Source organism: Cyanistes caeruleus, chromosome 14, assembly GCF_971803275.1.
Source record: "Cyanistes caeruleus chromosome 14, bCyaCae1.hap1.1, whole genome shotgun sequence".
NCBI classification, from domain to species: Eukaryota; Metazoa; Chordata; class Aves; order Passeriformes; family Paridae; genus Cyanistes; species Cyanistes caeruleus.
Genome location: NC_141714.1, coordinates 813,645 through 828,217, shown reverse-complemented (window position 1 = coordinate 828,217; position 14,573 = coordinate 813,645). Strand labels below are relative to the sequence as shown.

At 43.5% G+C, this 14,573-nt stretch overlaps 2 protein-coding genes across 52 annotated transcripts in view; one reads left to right on the top strand and one right to left on the bottom strand.

Moving 5' to 3' along the window:
- The first annotated feature begins 5,618 nt into the window (after positions 1-5,618).
- Positions 5,619-10,693, top strand: RBM11 (RNA binding motif protein 11). Of its 2 annotated transcripts, none has more exons than XM_023926859.2 (5): positions 5,619-5,974; positions 6,898-7,060; positions 7,911-7,989; positions 8,575-8,665; positions 10,412-10,693. In XM_023926859.2, exons 1-5 carry the CDS (start codon positions 5,687-5,689, stop codon positions 10,469-10,471), a joined length of 681 nt encoding a protein of 226 aa, XP_023782627.2. In that variant the 5' UTR covers positions 5,619-5,686; the 3' UTR covers positions 10,472-10,693. The 2 variants fall into 2 exon arrangements, with proteins under 2 accessions (XP_023782627.2, XP_023782626.2); XM_023926858.2 differs by having other exon boundaries at positions 5,621-5,974; positions 8,575-8,668.
- A 641-nt stretch (positions 10,694-11,334) lies between these two features.
- LOC111929294 (protein fantom) overlaps positions 11,335-14,573 on the bottom strand; it is a 42,838-nt gene continuing 39,599 nt past the window's right edge. For 48 of the 50 annotated variants that reach the window (XR_002864636.2, XR_002864637.2, XR_015276353.1 and 45 more), the window contains one exon: positions 11,335-13,346. Coding sequence is in view for 13 of the 50 variants with exons in the window: in XM_023926849.2 (XP_023782617.2) it covers positions 13,243-13,346 (104 nt within the window). In the remaining 37 variants the exon portion in view is untranslated. The remainder of the gene's footprint in view (positions 13,347-14,573) is intronic. The other 2 variants (XR_015276363.1, XR_015276384.1) reach the window with 1 other exon arrangement.

Below are 14,573 nucleotides of genomic sequence, written 5' to 3'. Positions count from 1 at the left end.
CTCTGGCTGGCTGGGGAGCATCCTGGGCCTAGTGGGGGGAGCCATGCTGCCAGTGCCAGGCCCTGCTCTTCAGAAGGTCCTGCTTCTCTGGGGAGACTCCCACCAATCTGAGCAGCTACCACAGCTATATTCCAGAAACGCAAGGAGGAAGGGTGGGAGAGCCTCTGTCCCTGGGAAGGTGTTGGTACAAATGCTTCTGGATGTGCAGGAGGAGCAGGGATCTGGGGAGAGTTAGCTGGGCTCTCGTGTAGCCAGTGGTGCCAGGTCAGCTTGAGGGATTGCCCGATCTGTTTTGGCTTCAAGGGGTTTGGTACTCAAGTGCCCAAGCCTGGCTGGTGGCCAGGCACTGGGGAGATCCCTCAGAGGCTTCTCTTCAGTGTCCTGTGGAAGTGGAAGGTGCAAGTGATCACACTGACAGCCTGGACTAAGCAAGAGGGGAATGGGCTACTGGGGACACTGAGCACCAGCCTGGCAGGGGGCTGGTGCCCTGCAGGAGCTAGGGAGCTGGGGACCAGTTGTGGCTTTGGCAATGGCCCTGGAGGACATTCTGCCTGAAATGGGCAGTGTGCCCGGTCAGCAACGGCAGTCGCACAATTGGGCTGTGCCAGCAAGGGCACAGGAGGCACTCTAGGGAAGGGGAGGCTGTGCCTGGGCATGGTGTGCAGGCTGGGGCCAGCAGGTCCAGGCAGGTGTGGGCACTGGAACAATGTGAGTGCAGGACCTGGAGTGATGGAGGTGTAGAAGAGGTGGTGAGGGCACAACCTCTGCTCTGTTCAGCCTGGGGAAGAGGAGCCCTGGGGGCTCTCACTCCGCCTGCCTGCATTGGCATTGTGAGGATCTGTCTTCCAAGATAGATGGGGCACAGATGTGCACAAGGAAAATTGGCATCTTTGGCTTCATCAGGTGTCCATAGTGAAAAGTAGTTGAGCCTCATGAAGTGTCTTCAGGCAGCTGTATTCTGACAGTGTTAGGGCTCTCAGGAAAGCTGAATGCCTGTGACACTGCCCATGGTCCCATCCCTCGAGTGTTGCTGTGCTGCTACGGGCTCAGAGCAGCAGCATCTCCAGGGACTTCCATGATGCTGGCGGTGGGCATTGGTGCTTGAGCTGTCCTGTGGTGCGCAGATGTGAGCAGCCCAAAAGCTAAAATCTTCATATTTTCATGCACAGAGACAGAAGCAAAATCCACTTAGTTTTTATGTTGTGAAAAAGCTCCAGAAAATTGCCAAATTGAATATTTGGGAAAGTAAAATCCAATTTTTTTACTAGCAAAAAAACCCCAAAATGGCAATGAAACCAACAATTGGGAAAATTTGGTGTGAAATATTTCCAGTTTGGGGGTGGGCATTGCAATGGATTATTCAGTGTGGGGCAGTTAGCCAGATTAGGTTGCTTCGTGTGGGTTATCGCAAATGAATTGTCTGCTGAGCATTATCGCGGGTGGATGTGTTGTACGCCATTTCCCCGTGTTTCCCGCGCGTCTCCCCGCCTCCGTCCGTCCTTTCCCCGTCCTGGGCTGTGACCTCCCGCCCGGCCCCGCCCAGCCGCGCTCACGGGCGCCACCGTCCGGCCAGTAGCTGCTCCTGCAGCCAAGAAAGCCGCGAGCGCGCGTTGGCCGAGGAAGCGGGGAGTGGCTGTTCTCTCCTTGCTGCCACCCACTGGCCGTAAGGACGAGCTGCAGGCGAGCCGCTGAACCGCCGCTGCCGCCCGGCCTCTGAGCGCCCCTCGGGGCTGCTCGGTGAGCTCGGGAGCGGCGTGCTGAGCACTGGGGCCCGGTGGTGGAAGCGGTGAGGTGGCAGAGAGCCTCAGTGGACGCGGAAGAGCCGCCTCGGGCCACCCGGGATTGCGGGGAAGAAGCTGCAGCCCGGGCGGCGGTGGCCACATCCCCGAGCAGGAGCTGGGTGCCTCTCCCTGTCGCCAGAGCTCCCCTGAACCTCCACCGACCCTGTTCGCCCTGTGCCGCTGCCCCAGCTTCAGCATCACCCCTGAAACCTGCTGTGTCCACTGGCCGCCCCCAGCCTCGTTGGTTTGCCGTCGAGGTCTCCCCAGAAGCCCCTGCAGGAGGAGGGATTCGTGCCGGTGATCTACAGTAATAACAGTCGCTGATGCTTCTTTCCCTCTGCCAGAGGCCAAACTGAACATCTAAATGTCCATTCTTACCCAAAGCATCCCCGGTCGATGTCAGTGACTACACCCGCCTGAGGCTTGAGTGGGTCATTAGTGTCCCCTGAAACTGCGGGGAAAAAAACAAAACAACAAACCAACTCTCCAACGTTTTTAGTGTTAGATAATCAAGGTATTATTTTATTCTGGCCAGGATGTGCAACAGAAATCATTTCATCCACACATTGCCCGGGTCATGCAGAGAAAACCATTCAATGCCACAGTTCTTTACTAGATTTTTCACATATTTTATACAGTCAAAACCCACAGAAATTCATTGGTTCAATGTTCCTTATTCCCAAGTCGCTCAGTTCTTAGTATCTGGTTTCCTATTGGATACGGATTTCTTTGCCTTCAATGCTAATTAGGTAGGTTCTCATTCTTATATCTGTTTTCCCAGACCAGGTGTCTCTGAGCATGCCAGTGGTGATGTCTGGAGCTGATGGTCATTAATGGTCATTTTCTTTTGCTATCTTCTGTGCTACTCCCAGTTCCTTAAGTTGTTAAGCTCATCACACCTCACCTAGTGAACCAGTCCCCTGAAAAGAAACTTCAGTTCCCTCCCCCCAGGGCAAACTAAACTGACTAAAGTTACATTATAAAAAAACGTAAACTCTATATAATTTCCAACGTTAGTACCGGCCTTGCTCCCTCCAGGGCGTGGGCTGAAGCAGGACAGAATGAGCACTTACTGGCTTGGACAGGACCTGCTGTGGCAGAGACTGGAGAGGCCATAAAAAAGGCAAGGAAATAAAAATTGGAGGCCATCTGGCTGGTCTCTCTGCAGGCAAGTGAAAGCTTGTCTCTCTGGGTAAGAAAAGGGAAAGAAGCATCCGAGCTGGTAAATTTTCCCAGCAGTGCCAAGAATCAGAGCTGAGGTGAGTCCAAGGTCTCTTGGGCCCTGTCTCCCCTCTTGTGTGTCTCAAGACCTCTTTGGTTCTCTCCTGCCCCCCTTTTTTTTACATACTGCTGTGACTACTTAATTTTGCTTACCTATATCTCTCCTTTTCTCTCTAATATATCTTTCTACCACACTCCTACTTTCTCTCTCTGTGCTTCTGTCCCACATCAGTTCCCTCTCCCTTTTTCATCCTCTCTCTTCTGCAGCTTACAGCTGTGTTTTCCTTCTCCATCAATTTGTTCTGAGTTGAATCTGCCTCTTTTCCCCTCACAATTTGTCTGGCCTGTTCTTTGACATTTTTTTCCTCTGTGTACTGCAGTGTGTCCCTGTCTTCCTATTTGTTTCCCTCCTTCCTTTTGTTTCTCTCCCTATCCTTTTGTTTTGCAACCCTAAATGTTGCTGGTTTTTTTTCAGTTCTGGATCTCACTTTCCCTTTCCACTTTCCTGTTCATTTATTACTCTCTCTGATCCTTTTGCTATTTCCCGACCCTGGTATTTATTACTTCACCCCATCTGGCCCTCTTTTTTTTCTTCTTCCTATCTCTGTTATTCTCTGTTGTTCTCATTGTCTCTCAGCATCCTGCTCCCTGTCCTTCTTCCGTTCACAGTATCCCACTTTCTCACTCCTTGTCCCTCACTTGGTTTCTATATCAGTCTGTCCTTCCTCCTGGTTTTTATTGTTGCTCTGGCCTGATGCCTGTTGCTTTTTTTTTTTTTTTTTTTTTTTTTCCCGTCCCCATTGCTCTGCTTCAGTCCTGTCATTCTCCTGCTCTCTCTGTCTTGATGTTCATAAACGTAGAGACAGATTGGTTTGTGGAGAAGTAATTTTACAATAGTTGCAGATTATTTTAAAGTGAATTTCCTTAGTGACTGCTAAGGAATCGACATGAACCATGAGTTGAAATACGCTCAGTGTCTGTATTCCCTGAAGAGGGAATGCTGTAAGGAATTTGTCTGCTATTAGAGATTAGGGTTTCTTGGTCTGAGCCCTCCTTTGAAAATGTTTGTTGTGCCTTGAGATGCAGAAGTATTAGACTTCCAAAGCCATTTGAAGAGAATGAAGACTTGCATAAAATTTTTACTGGCATTTCATTTTCTTTTGAGGGAAATTTGGTACTTGTTTATGGATATTATTGCAATAACAGTGGTCTGTGTGAAAATAATCACAGTATTGTGAAGTGCCTTGTACTGCTTCCCCCCCCCCCCCGCCCCTTTTCTTCAGGGGAATAAACTTATACTTCAATAGCAGTGTAACTGATTCCATGCAAAGTTTATGATTTTGTGAATGCTGGTAAAGTTAAAAGTTTAAATTTTGCACCCTGTGGTGCAAGCTCATTGAAATGAGCAGCCTAACTCCTCTGTTGGGTTAATGTTTTTGGTTATTTGAAGTATCAATAATTGTGTTCATCTCCAGCACACATACCCCAGGTATTGAGTTCATGCAATGCATTTCATGTGCTCAATTCTCATTTATTCCCTGAGGCTACCGATGATACAAGGCTTTTTTACTTTGATCCACAGAGGTGAAATATTCTGTCTGACAAGTTCTTGGGCTCTGGTAGCACTCGGCAGTGCAGCTCTTTCCAGAAATCATTGCTCTGATTTTTCACCCTGGCACTATTCAAGCCCAGTCTGCCAGAAACAGCTCCTGTAGAGTTGCTCTTCTGCTGCCTGTGTCCCTTTGTGCTGGAGACTTTCTGCTGGTTCTGTGGTCAGAGCAATTTTCAGCCCAGCCCAGTCCTGTCAAGCTGGGAGAGGCAGAGGTGCAGGTGGGCCTCCTTTTGTCTCAACTGATGCCCTTCGGCACTGCCGGCAGGTTAATGGGAGCTGGGAAACACTCCCTGCTTCTTGCCAGTTGTCTGGGAGGACTCAATGTGCCGTCAATGTAAAGAACCACATCGGCTCAGGAACACTGACTGACTGATGTTCACAAAAGCCGTGTGACTAGTAGGGTTAGCGATTGATCTGGTGTTTCTACAGGAAAAAAGCTTGGAGCAGGAATTCCCATTGTGCCGTGAGCTCAGTGCTCCCCTGCCCAGGGGTTGCTTCTGCAGCCGGGCTTTGGGTACACTCTTTTTCCCGGCTTTCTGCCTGTGACCCACTGCCACTGGAAGCTCATCAGGAGCAAAAGTCTCTGTTCATTTGCCCAGCCGTGACTGGACAAGTCCAGCAGTTTATTGCAGAGATTAGGTCAGTCCGTTGTTCCAATGCTCAATGGTATAAAATAATTTCTGCTGTTCAAGCCAACACTGTAATACAGTGCAGAAGTAGATGGCTCTGTACGGTTGGCACGAAGTTCCATCTGATAAACCCCTCTGTCTTTGCACGTGAGCTGAGTACTCACTCTCTTTGCAGCCTCTTCTACAGTAAGGGCTCGTTGCAATGTTAATAGCAGGAGTGGATCGTGCGAACACACTTGTGAATACTGGTCAGGAGAGGTGGTTTGTTTTTCAGGGTTAGTCGGCTTGTTTTGCACCAGTTAGCCCTGCTAGGACTTAAGATTCAGTGGCAAAAATAGAAGAGAAAATCTTCCTGGTTTTATTTATTTATGTATTTACCATATTTATAATGTATTTACCATCATTAGTATACATCGAATGATTAAGTACGGTGTCACAAGCAGATGTTGGGGGTGGTGTCACCAACAGACGCGACACCCGCCCGTCCGCGTTCCAGCGTTGCCAGGAGCCGGGCCCGGCCCCTCACACCGTGTCCCGGGGCGCAGCTTCCCCGCAGCTGGGACGCTCTTCTCGCACTCCCGCAGGTTCCCGCAGGTTCCCGCAGGTTCCCGCAGGTTCCCGCAGGCTCTATGTCGTCGCCGGGGCGGTCCGAGGCGGCGGAGCAGACTCTGCTCGTGGGGAACTTGGAGAGCCGGGTCAGGGAAGAGATCCTCTACGAGCTCTTCCTGCAGGTAGAAGACGGGTACGGTTTTATATCGAAATGCTGTTCCAATGCTCGAGAAGAAAAATTCCACCAATGGGATGTTCAGTTAAGAGAGCTGGACAACATGTTCTCCAGAGGTCCCTTTAAACCCCAACCCTTCAGTGAGAGTGTAGAAACACAAAGTAGTTGGACCTGTTAGAAGCCTGAGCTTAATTCCTACCTGTTTTCAAGACTAAATAGTAGTCTACTGTATAACTGTAAATGTGAATTTAAGAAAGTTTATCTTCTTAGAGGACATGAGTAATACAATACAAAATGCAAAAGTGACAAAGATGCTCTTAGAACACAGTTTTGCACTATTCTTCTGCTGATGTGGTTAGCTAGGGAAAGCCGATCGGAAGATCTCGCGATGTAAGGGAAGATAGGGCCCCTCTTTCTCCAAAGTTCTATAACCCATAATATCAGGGTGATGACGTAATCATAACTCGGTCATATAAAACCTTGCACACCGGAAATAAACGCTCTTCACCGTCCACCACATTGGTGTTCACGTGTGATTAGCCCAACAGGCCTGTAAGTTTAGCCATTGTGTCACTCACGAACCAGGTCGCTACGCCTCATCTGAGGCAACATTCTGCATAATCTGCAGCAGCCATCCAACTGCTTTTATTTATTTATTTATGGACTGGAAGGTAGCTTTTGCTATGAAGTTAGTAAATTAATCTTCCCCTTTGGCAAGCTAATTATTATGGTATGGCATTCTAAAAATAATAAAAATTCTGGTTATGAAAGACTAAACATTTGTAGAAGGCTCAGAATCATTTGTGAATATGGAGAGACATTTTCAAGGTAAGAAACTTATGGTTTCGGACTATGGCTGAAGAGAAATAATTAAATATTCCAAACACAATGAAGTGTCAGTCTCTGCTAAATAACCAAAATTTCTTTCAGGCTGGACCATTAACCAAAGTGATGATTTGTGAGGACAAGGAAGGAAAACCTAAGTCTTTTGGATATGTCTGCTTTAAACACAAAGTATCGGTGCCTTATGCAAAAGCTCTGCTGGATGGAATCCATTTGTATGGAAGACCAATCACCGTGCAGTATTGGAGGGGTATGTTTTGCATCCTATAGTCTTTTACAAAGATAACAATTTTTAGTTGGAAAAATTATTTTTTTTGCTAAGAAACAAGACTTCCTGTGGCTTTTGCATAGGGAAGGATTCAGTCCTTGTATTTTTATGTTTACTTAGAGAATACAATAGATTGGGTCAGAACAGTGTAACTTGCAAGCTGTCAGACACTGCTGTATGGAAAACAGCAAGCCAGGTTTTCATGCCAGATTACATTTAGGAATTGAGGTGTGACTTTACCTTGCAGTCTAACAGAAAAAGTTGATTCAGTACAGACAGCCCCTGTTGAGCTCTTTGATCATTTTAGACTAAAGCCACCGAGTTATCAGCACTGTTGTTTTAAAGGGAAGAGATCGTAGTTCAAAGAATATATTAAATTCAAAGTCATATTTTTAATTTTATGTATGTGGAGCTGAACCTTTGAACAAGCCAACAACCAGCCATCGTTTGCAACTCAGACAGTAAGGTCTCGTGTTCCTGCTGTGCCACTGCTTCTTTCAAAGACTCTACAGACCAGAGCTGGGTTTAAGCAGAATATCTGTGGTTCCTAAAATCAGAAGCATCTCCTGTGTTTGTAACTGGGTGACAATGCTGTTCTCTATTACTTCAACAACCCAGATTTGTGCTTCTGTAAGTGAATAAATGAGAAATGAAAATTTTCAAGCTTAAAATGATGCTATTGATTATCTGCCATAAAATAAAATGGCACTTTTGTATACTACCTTAGATCTAATAGCACACCACAGATAACACAAAACACTTTCTGTGGTTCGTAACTTATTAATTGAATTGTCATAACTGAATAGTTGTTACACTCTTGTCTTATTTCCAGGGAGTTCTCACTCACCAGAACTAGACAGTTGTACAGATGGTTTTGAACACCATATTGACTTAGATTCTTCTGCAGACAGGTAACAAAGATCACCTGTGAATGAACCATATGAATATAATTTTTAAAAAATTGTAGAAAAAAGTGAGTTGATGTGGTAGAGCAATCTTGAGGTTTTTCATCAAAATAACATCTTGTCATTGCATCCTTACCGAGGGCTTGTGACAGGCTGCAGTTAATTTTAATGTTTGGTTGTTTAACATGCAAGATGATTAGTGAGTGTAGGAATAATAATAATAGACCTGTTATAATGGAAGTCTGAACACCCCAGATTAAGTATTTAAGCTGAATTCCCATGGTGAAATCTAGTACCCTTTTGTGCATGCACATATGAGGATTTGTCATTAATTAAGCCTTTGAGTATCTTTTCTCTCCCTCTCCCTCTCCCTCTCCCTCTCCCTCTCCCTCTCCCTCTCCCTCTCCCTTTCCTTCTCCCTCTCCCTCTCCCTCTCCCTCCCCTCTCCTTTTCCCATATAAGTCCTGCTGCTAATATCTTAATTGTCCTCTTGAATAGTCCTATTACAGCCCAAGAGTTAAGTCTCAGCACTCTGATAACCAGTATGTGGTGGACATTTAATCATTGCACATTTGCTTGTTCTTCCATTAGGCATCAAGAACTTTCTGGAAATTCTCCATTTCCTGTTACCCCTTTGCTAGTGAACAACAGTTTACTTCATGATCACCCTGGCTTTCAAGAGGTGGTGAGTTTGTGTTAAAAATTCGGGAGTGTTTTTATGAAGCTGAATGCATTTTGCATTTCTGCAAAAAAACAGTGCTTACTTCAGGTCTCAAAATGCGCTATAAGCACAGTATTAGGACACTTCAGCATCCTCTAATAACATGATCAACCAAACCAAACTCTTTTCTTCCTGCAAGAATATCTTAAAGGTATATAGCTTAAGAAAGCTAGAAATGCTGAAGTCTACAAGCTCTCTTCTGCTCTGTGTTCCAAATGGTGGGACAAACTGACCTCATTGGACTACAACCACACAGGCAACAGCTTCTTCACATACAGCTAATTCCATTGGGCAAATCACTTGGTTCTTCTCAATTCAGAAATGCCCAGCAGATGTTTGAAATGTGCTAAGACCAAACCTAAAATCAATCACTACTGCCCAAATTTGGGAAACAACAGTTTGAGGATTTCTGGCCTAAACCTTCACATGCCTATGTAGGTCTCTCCTTCATGATTTACTTTCACCGCAGTAGATGACAAGAACCCACACTTCACTTCCCCTCTACAAAACTATGGTGCACTGGACCATTATCACCTTAATCTCTTCTGTTTGAAAAATTCCACAAAACAAGGAAACAGGTCTCTTCGGGTGGAAACCTGTGCATCAAACCTATTCCCCAAACACTTCACGAAGCTTCTGAATCTGATGAGTCTGTGGACTGGTAGGACTGAGGAAACCCAGCCTTTAACATGAGGACAGCCTGGACAGTCCTGCTCACCCGGTCTGCCTGGGGACTGGCCAGCCCTTGGAACTATGGAAGGGGGGCAGTCTGGATCAATTACCCTCATTGGCTGCAATCTGAGCATAAAAATGGAGAGAATCTGTTCCCCACCTATGGGGTGGGGGCCTGCCCTCCCATCTTCCCAGGCTGTGCCATGAGAAGAGCTGGTGCTTGTTCCAACTTTCCAATCTCCTCTACTTCCTTTTGGAAGGCTCAAGTCCACCTACCCTCTGTGCTTGCTGATGAACCTCCTCCTCAGTAGCAAGGCAGTACACTGTGAGACCAGACTTGGCAGACCAGCACACACAAACAACTTCCCCTCATTTTCTGCTTGCCAGAGAGGATGGAATTGCAGTGTGGTCTCACATGATAGTTTGTTGAAGCTTCAGCAGAAAGTGATCTGATCACTAGTATGCTGTAACAAGTCTACCTCATCTTGCCTGGGCAGGTTGTTAGGCACGTTGCTCACTTGGGAATCTTTCAAGGTCCTTGTTGGAATGCTTTGTTCCACATTGACTTTAAAGTTGGTTAAACCAGGTTTGAAGAATTTGGAGATGTTCAAGTTCTTTACAGTACCAATAAGCACTGCAGTTACAAATATTTATCAGAGATGAAGAAAGGAAAGGTATACCATATTTGCTTACTTTAAGTGAGGACTAGCTGGCAATTTATCTTTTAATCAGATTATGTCTCTGTTCTAACATTGCTGTGAAAAATTTGTCTGCTTTTCTGAACTATACTAGTTGTTGTCATAAAACAATTTTATTCTCAAACAGTCTGTATTATTTTATAGTTTGTCTATCTTTTGTGTAAGTCATAATACATTCGAAATTCTTTCAAATTTCCTCTTCACAATGTTAACAACTCAAGTTCCTATTTCTCTAAATGTACTATGTTTTAGTATAGCGGTATACAGTACAGAGTCCAATGGGTTAACAATTTCCTTATTAGCAGTACCTTCAACCTTATCCTTTTCTCCCTATCAGAATAAAACTGCACAGTTTAAGACTGCACAGAGTTCTCCTGAATTGGCCACATCTAAGTGACTGTGAAGTGCACCAAGCAGGATGAAAGAAAGAGAAAATGGCAAAGTTGTGACAATGACACTAGTACTGAAGATAATAAAAGGAGACAAAGACAGCATGGCCAAAACTGAAAAAAAAAAAAAAGCCAAGAAAAAGACATGTTAATACTGGATAAATAGTTTTTATTATTATATTTGTTTTAATCTTTGAACTTTATTAAAGGAATGTTCAAGATTCATAGTATTTTTGAAATGTGTTATGCGTAGAAACTTAGAATATCCTGAGGTGGGAGGGTCATCGAGTCCAGCTGGACCCACACCCTCCATGCTGTCCCCCTTCCAATCCCCTCCCAGCACACCAGCACCCTGAGAAATGAGTTCTCTCCCAAACCCTACCAGAGCCCACAGAACCTGCAAGATCTGGCTTCTCTGCCTCTTCTACACTAGCACAACTGAAAGGAGTCTGGGTGGCTCCACTGGACTTGCAATGGCCCTTTCAGTAGCTGCAAATTTCACAGGTCCAGCTACATCAATTTCTTACCTTTATGTATCCTCAGTAAAAGGCATTGATTTGAAATATATTCACAGAATAGTTAGTTGGGGGTTGTAAACGAGCTCTGGAGCTCATCTAGTCCAATCACCCCTTCCAGGCAGGGTCACCTGGAGGTGACAGGAACATGTCCGGCTAGGTTTTTGTCTTGAATGTCTCTGGAGAGGGCGCCTCCACAACCTCTCATGGAAGCTGTCCCAGTGCTCTGCCACCCTCAGTATAAAGTTCTTCCTCATGTTAAGGTGAAGTTTGGTTGCTTATTACCACTGAAGTGAAAGGCTGTCAGTTTGTGTAGGTATTTATACTTATGAGTAGGTAATCAGAATAACCACTGGTTTATAACAAGCAAAAGAAAGTTTATTGATTTTTTTGGTAGCAATAGAAGGACCATATTTTTGTAACATTTTTTCAAGAATGGTTCAGTTCTTGTGACTTTAATACATATGGAAATAATTCTGCGTTTAACAAGAATTGACAGTTTGTCTAAGCAGAAAATAGATTATTTTTCAAATCCACAAAAATATGAAACAAGTAATTGCTAATTGTGTGGAAGACCTGTCTTACACTGCTGCAGTTATCCTTACTCTTAAAATAATCTAAGACTAATATAAAAAAACTCCAAACCCAGGAATAAAACATAACAAATTGTTTACCACTGAAATGTACAGAAACATTACCTGAGCAAATCACACTGACAACAGTAACAGCTATTTCTTGTCACCTGCTTCACAAAACTGGATGACAATTAGATGGCATACTGCAAAGCATGAAAATCAACACTAAAATGCTTTGTTATTTTTATTTCTGTGCAAAATGTTAAATGGCTGAAACAAATGACAAACATGCCATCCCTAGAATTAAAAAAAAAACCAACCAATTAAATTATTAGATGGTGCATTAAGTGCAAAACCTGCTCCATGTGCTTAGATCTAGGTTTGGCTTCAATTTGGGTTGAAGTAATGTGTAGAAATGTGTTGTGGCAATCGTTTATTTGTGGTTTTATGTATAAGTTGGTCAGTTATACGGTTCATTCTTGTGCTCCCCCCTGTTCCTCCCAAGTTGGTTTGCCCCTAAGAGTTGTATCCTCTACTGAACTGACCTTCATTGTAAACCCAAGCCCTTATTCCTGAACCTTCCCTGCCTGTCACCACAACCCTGCCCCTTGTCCATCATTGTAAACCCTGTCCTTTGTTCTGGATCCTTCCCTGTCAATCCCCTAAGCCTCGAGGCCTCATTGGCCTGCGTGACCAGTCCTCTATTCCCCCTCATCCCTGATGGCTCCTCCATTGTTACGCCCTCCCTTCGCTTCTCCCTCCTGGATTCCCCATTGGCTGTTTGTTTGTACCCTCCCGTTGAGTTGCTGCTTTATAAAATCCCGAGCAGAGCTGTGCTCGGGGCTCTTGGGTCCCTTACTCCCTTCAGCAATGAACCTTTCTCTGTTGGGACCTCACACCGAGAGCCTCTTCCTCCTCCTCTACCCACTCCTTGACTGTGGCTGACAATCCTGCCTGTTGAGCACAAGGCTCAAAGGTTCTGCCTTCGGTTGGCACCGATAAAGTCAAGGTAGTTCCCCACACCTGGCGCAGCTGCTGGTGTGTTTCTCTGAGCTAGCCTGGGCTCCAGCAGAACCCCATCAGAAATGCATCTCCTTTTTTCACTATGTGAACAGTCAGGCATTGGAACAGGTCGTGCAGACTAGCTAAGCAGTCCCTGTCCTTCAAGGTTTTCAGACCAGTTTGGATACAGCCCTGAGCAACATGGCCTAACATAATACCTAATTCTGCCGTAACTGGACTAAAAACTACCTGAGGTCACTTCTAACACAAATGATTGTATTCTGACAGAGTACTGTGATAGAACTACTCTTAATAAGAATTTACAAGCATTTCTGTTTGAAAGCTTACCACCACTTACCTCCTTAGACAAAATACCCTAAACTGGTATCTGAAAACTTACAAGCAAGCTTGCATTTGAAATCAAATTTTTTTGGAACTAAGTTAACCTGCGATACTATCAAGTGTCGAGAGCCTGAAGTATGATTTGGCAAGGACCTTAAAAATAAGAAAACAGACTGAAAAGTGTACAAAACGTAACACCTGGACATCAAGCATCTTTTTCATGTACATTTTACATTAAATCCATTAACCCTAAGAATGACAAAGATCTCATTTTTAAGGAACCACCAAGTGAATCTTTACACTGGGAGCAAGAACTTCCATAGGCAAATGTTCCTTTCCTGCCTCCTAATAATTTTTGCATTCTTCATTGACTGAACGCAGTGCATTGAGGGCTTCCACTGTCACTGTGAGCTTTCCAATTACTGCACTGGCATCTTGTGAATCAAAAACTAGAAAGGAAACATCAGAAAACAGCATTATCTATTTAACTTTTGATAATTTTCCTTAGTGTTTGGACAGATTAAAGAGCAACTAACATATGCTAAAATAACTAACTAACTAACTAAATAAATAAATAAACTTGCAGTTCAGGTCCTCAGGGTACTGGAAATTACCACTCTTAGAACTAGGATATACATCAATAAAAGTATCAGTGTTGAAATTAACTTAAAAAGGAAACTATTGATATAATAACTGTCTATTTAAAATATTTTTTTTTCACAATAAAGATGTTTCAAATTCTATTAAAGACATATCTACATACATAGGAATAGTTTTAAGTAAAAATACACCAATTAATGCATTTTCTACATTGTGTATGATGGATGGGTCCAAATCAGGCTTGATAAATCACTCAGTAAACTGTCAACTTCAAGAGCAGACTTCAGGGGATTGTATCCTTTTTACTTAAAAGATGAGCAGGATAACTGTAGTTAATTATATCCGAAGATAACATTAATTCTATTTTCTCACTTTTTATACTGTTCTTTTATCTCAGAGATACACTGTTAGATGTTTTGACTATAGTATTTTTCAACCATCTTCTTGCTTAATTTAATTTAATTGCTTCAAATTTCACATAAAACACTTTGACACAATCAGCAGTGAAAGAACAAAATATGAAAAAGATATACGGTTGCAATCATAAAAAAAAATAAAGGAAGTTTGGTATCTAACTTGAGTGACTTAATCTTCATGCACTAGTGTCCTATGAATTTCCCTGTGTCTAGGTTTATTATTTTTCCTTAAACCAATATCCAACTCAGAGAACATGTACAACACTACCTAGGAATTCTGTTTATTGTTTAATTGACATCTGTGTCCACATCTGAAGAACTGATTCTTCTACAATTATTTCATCCATGAAAATATACAGATATATTCTTTTGCCATGATCTGACATATTTTAACATAAAATTAATTTAAATTCTCTGAAACATCTTAATTTTCAGAATATGCAAATTTCTGTGTTATGGATGCAATAAAAATCCCCAAAAAACTGTACAGCATATGCAGGAAAGGGAAGAAGTGCAAAAGGGAAAAAGACTAAAAGCATTTCTAGCCCTTATTATAATTTTCATAGATATAAGTAACATAAAGTAAAAATTAGTTTAAATGTTTGACGATTATTACAATACAATACTACAACACTGAATTACTGACTTACTACAATATTG

What these genes read in the sequence shown, in the direction of transcription:
- RBM11 (XM_023926858.2), top strand. Translation starts at nt 5,687, where the DNA reads ATGTTGGGGGTGGTGTCACCAACAGACGCGACACCCGCCCGTCCGCGT. An exon ending in TTAGATTCTTCTGCAGACAG is followed by an intron (nt 7,990 to 8,574) that starts GTAACAAAGATC and finishes TTCTTCCATTAG; the next exon opens with GCATCAAGAACTTTCTGGAA. An exon ending in ACCCTGGCTTTCAAGAGGTG is followed by an intron (nt 8,669 to 10,411) that starts GTGAGTTTGTGT and finishes TCTCCCTATCAG; the next exon opens with AATAAAACTGCACAGTTTAA.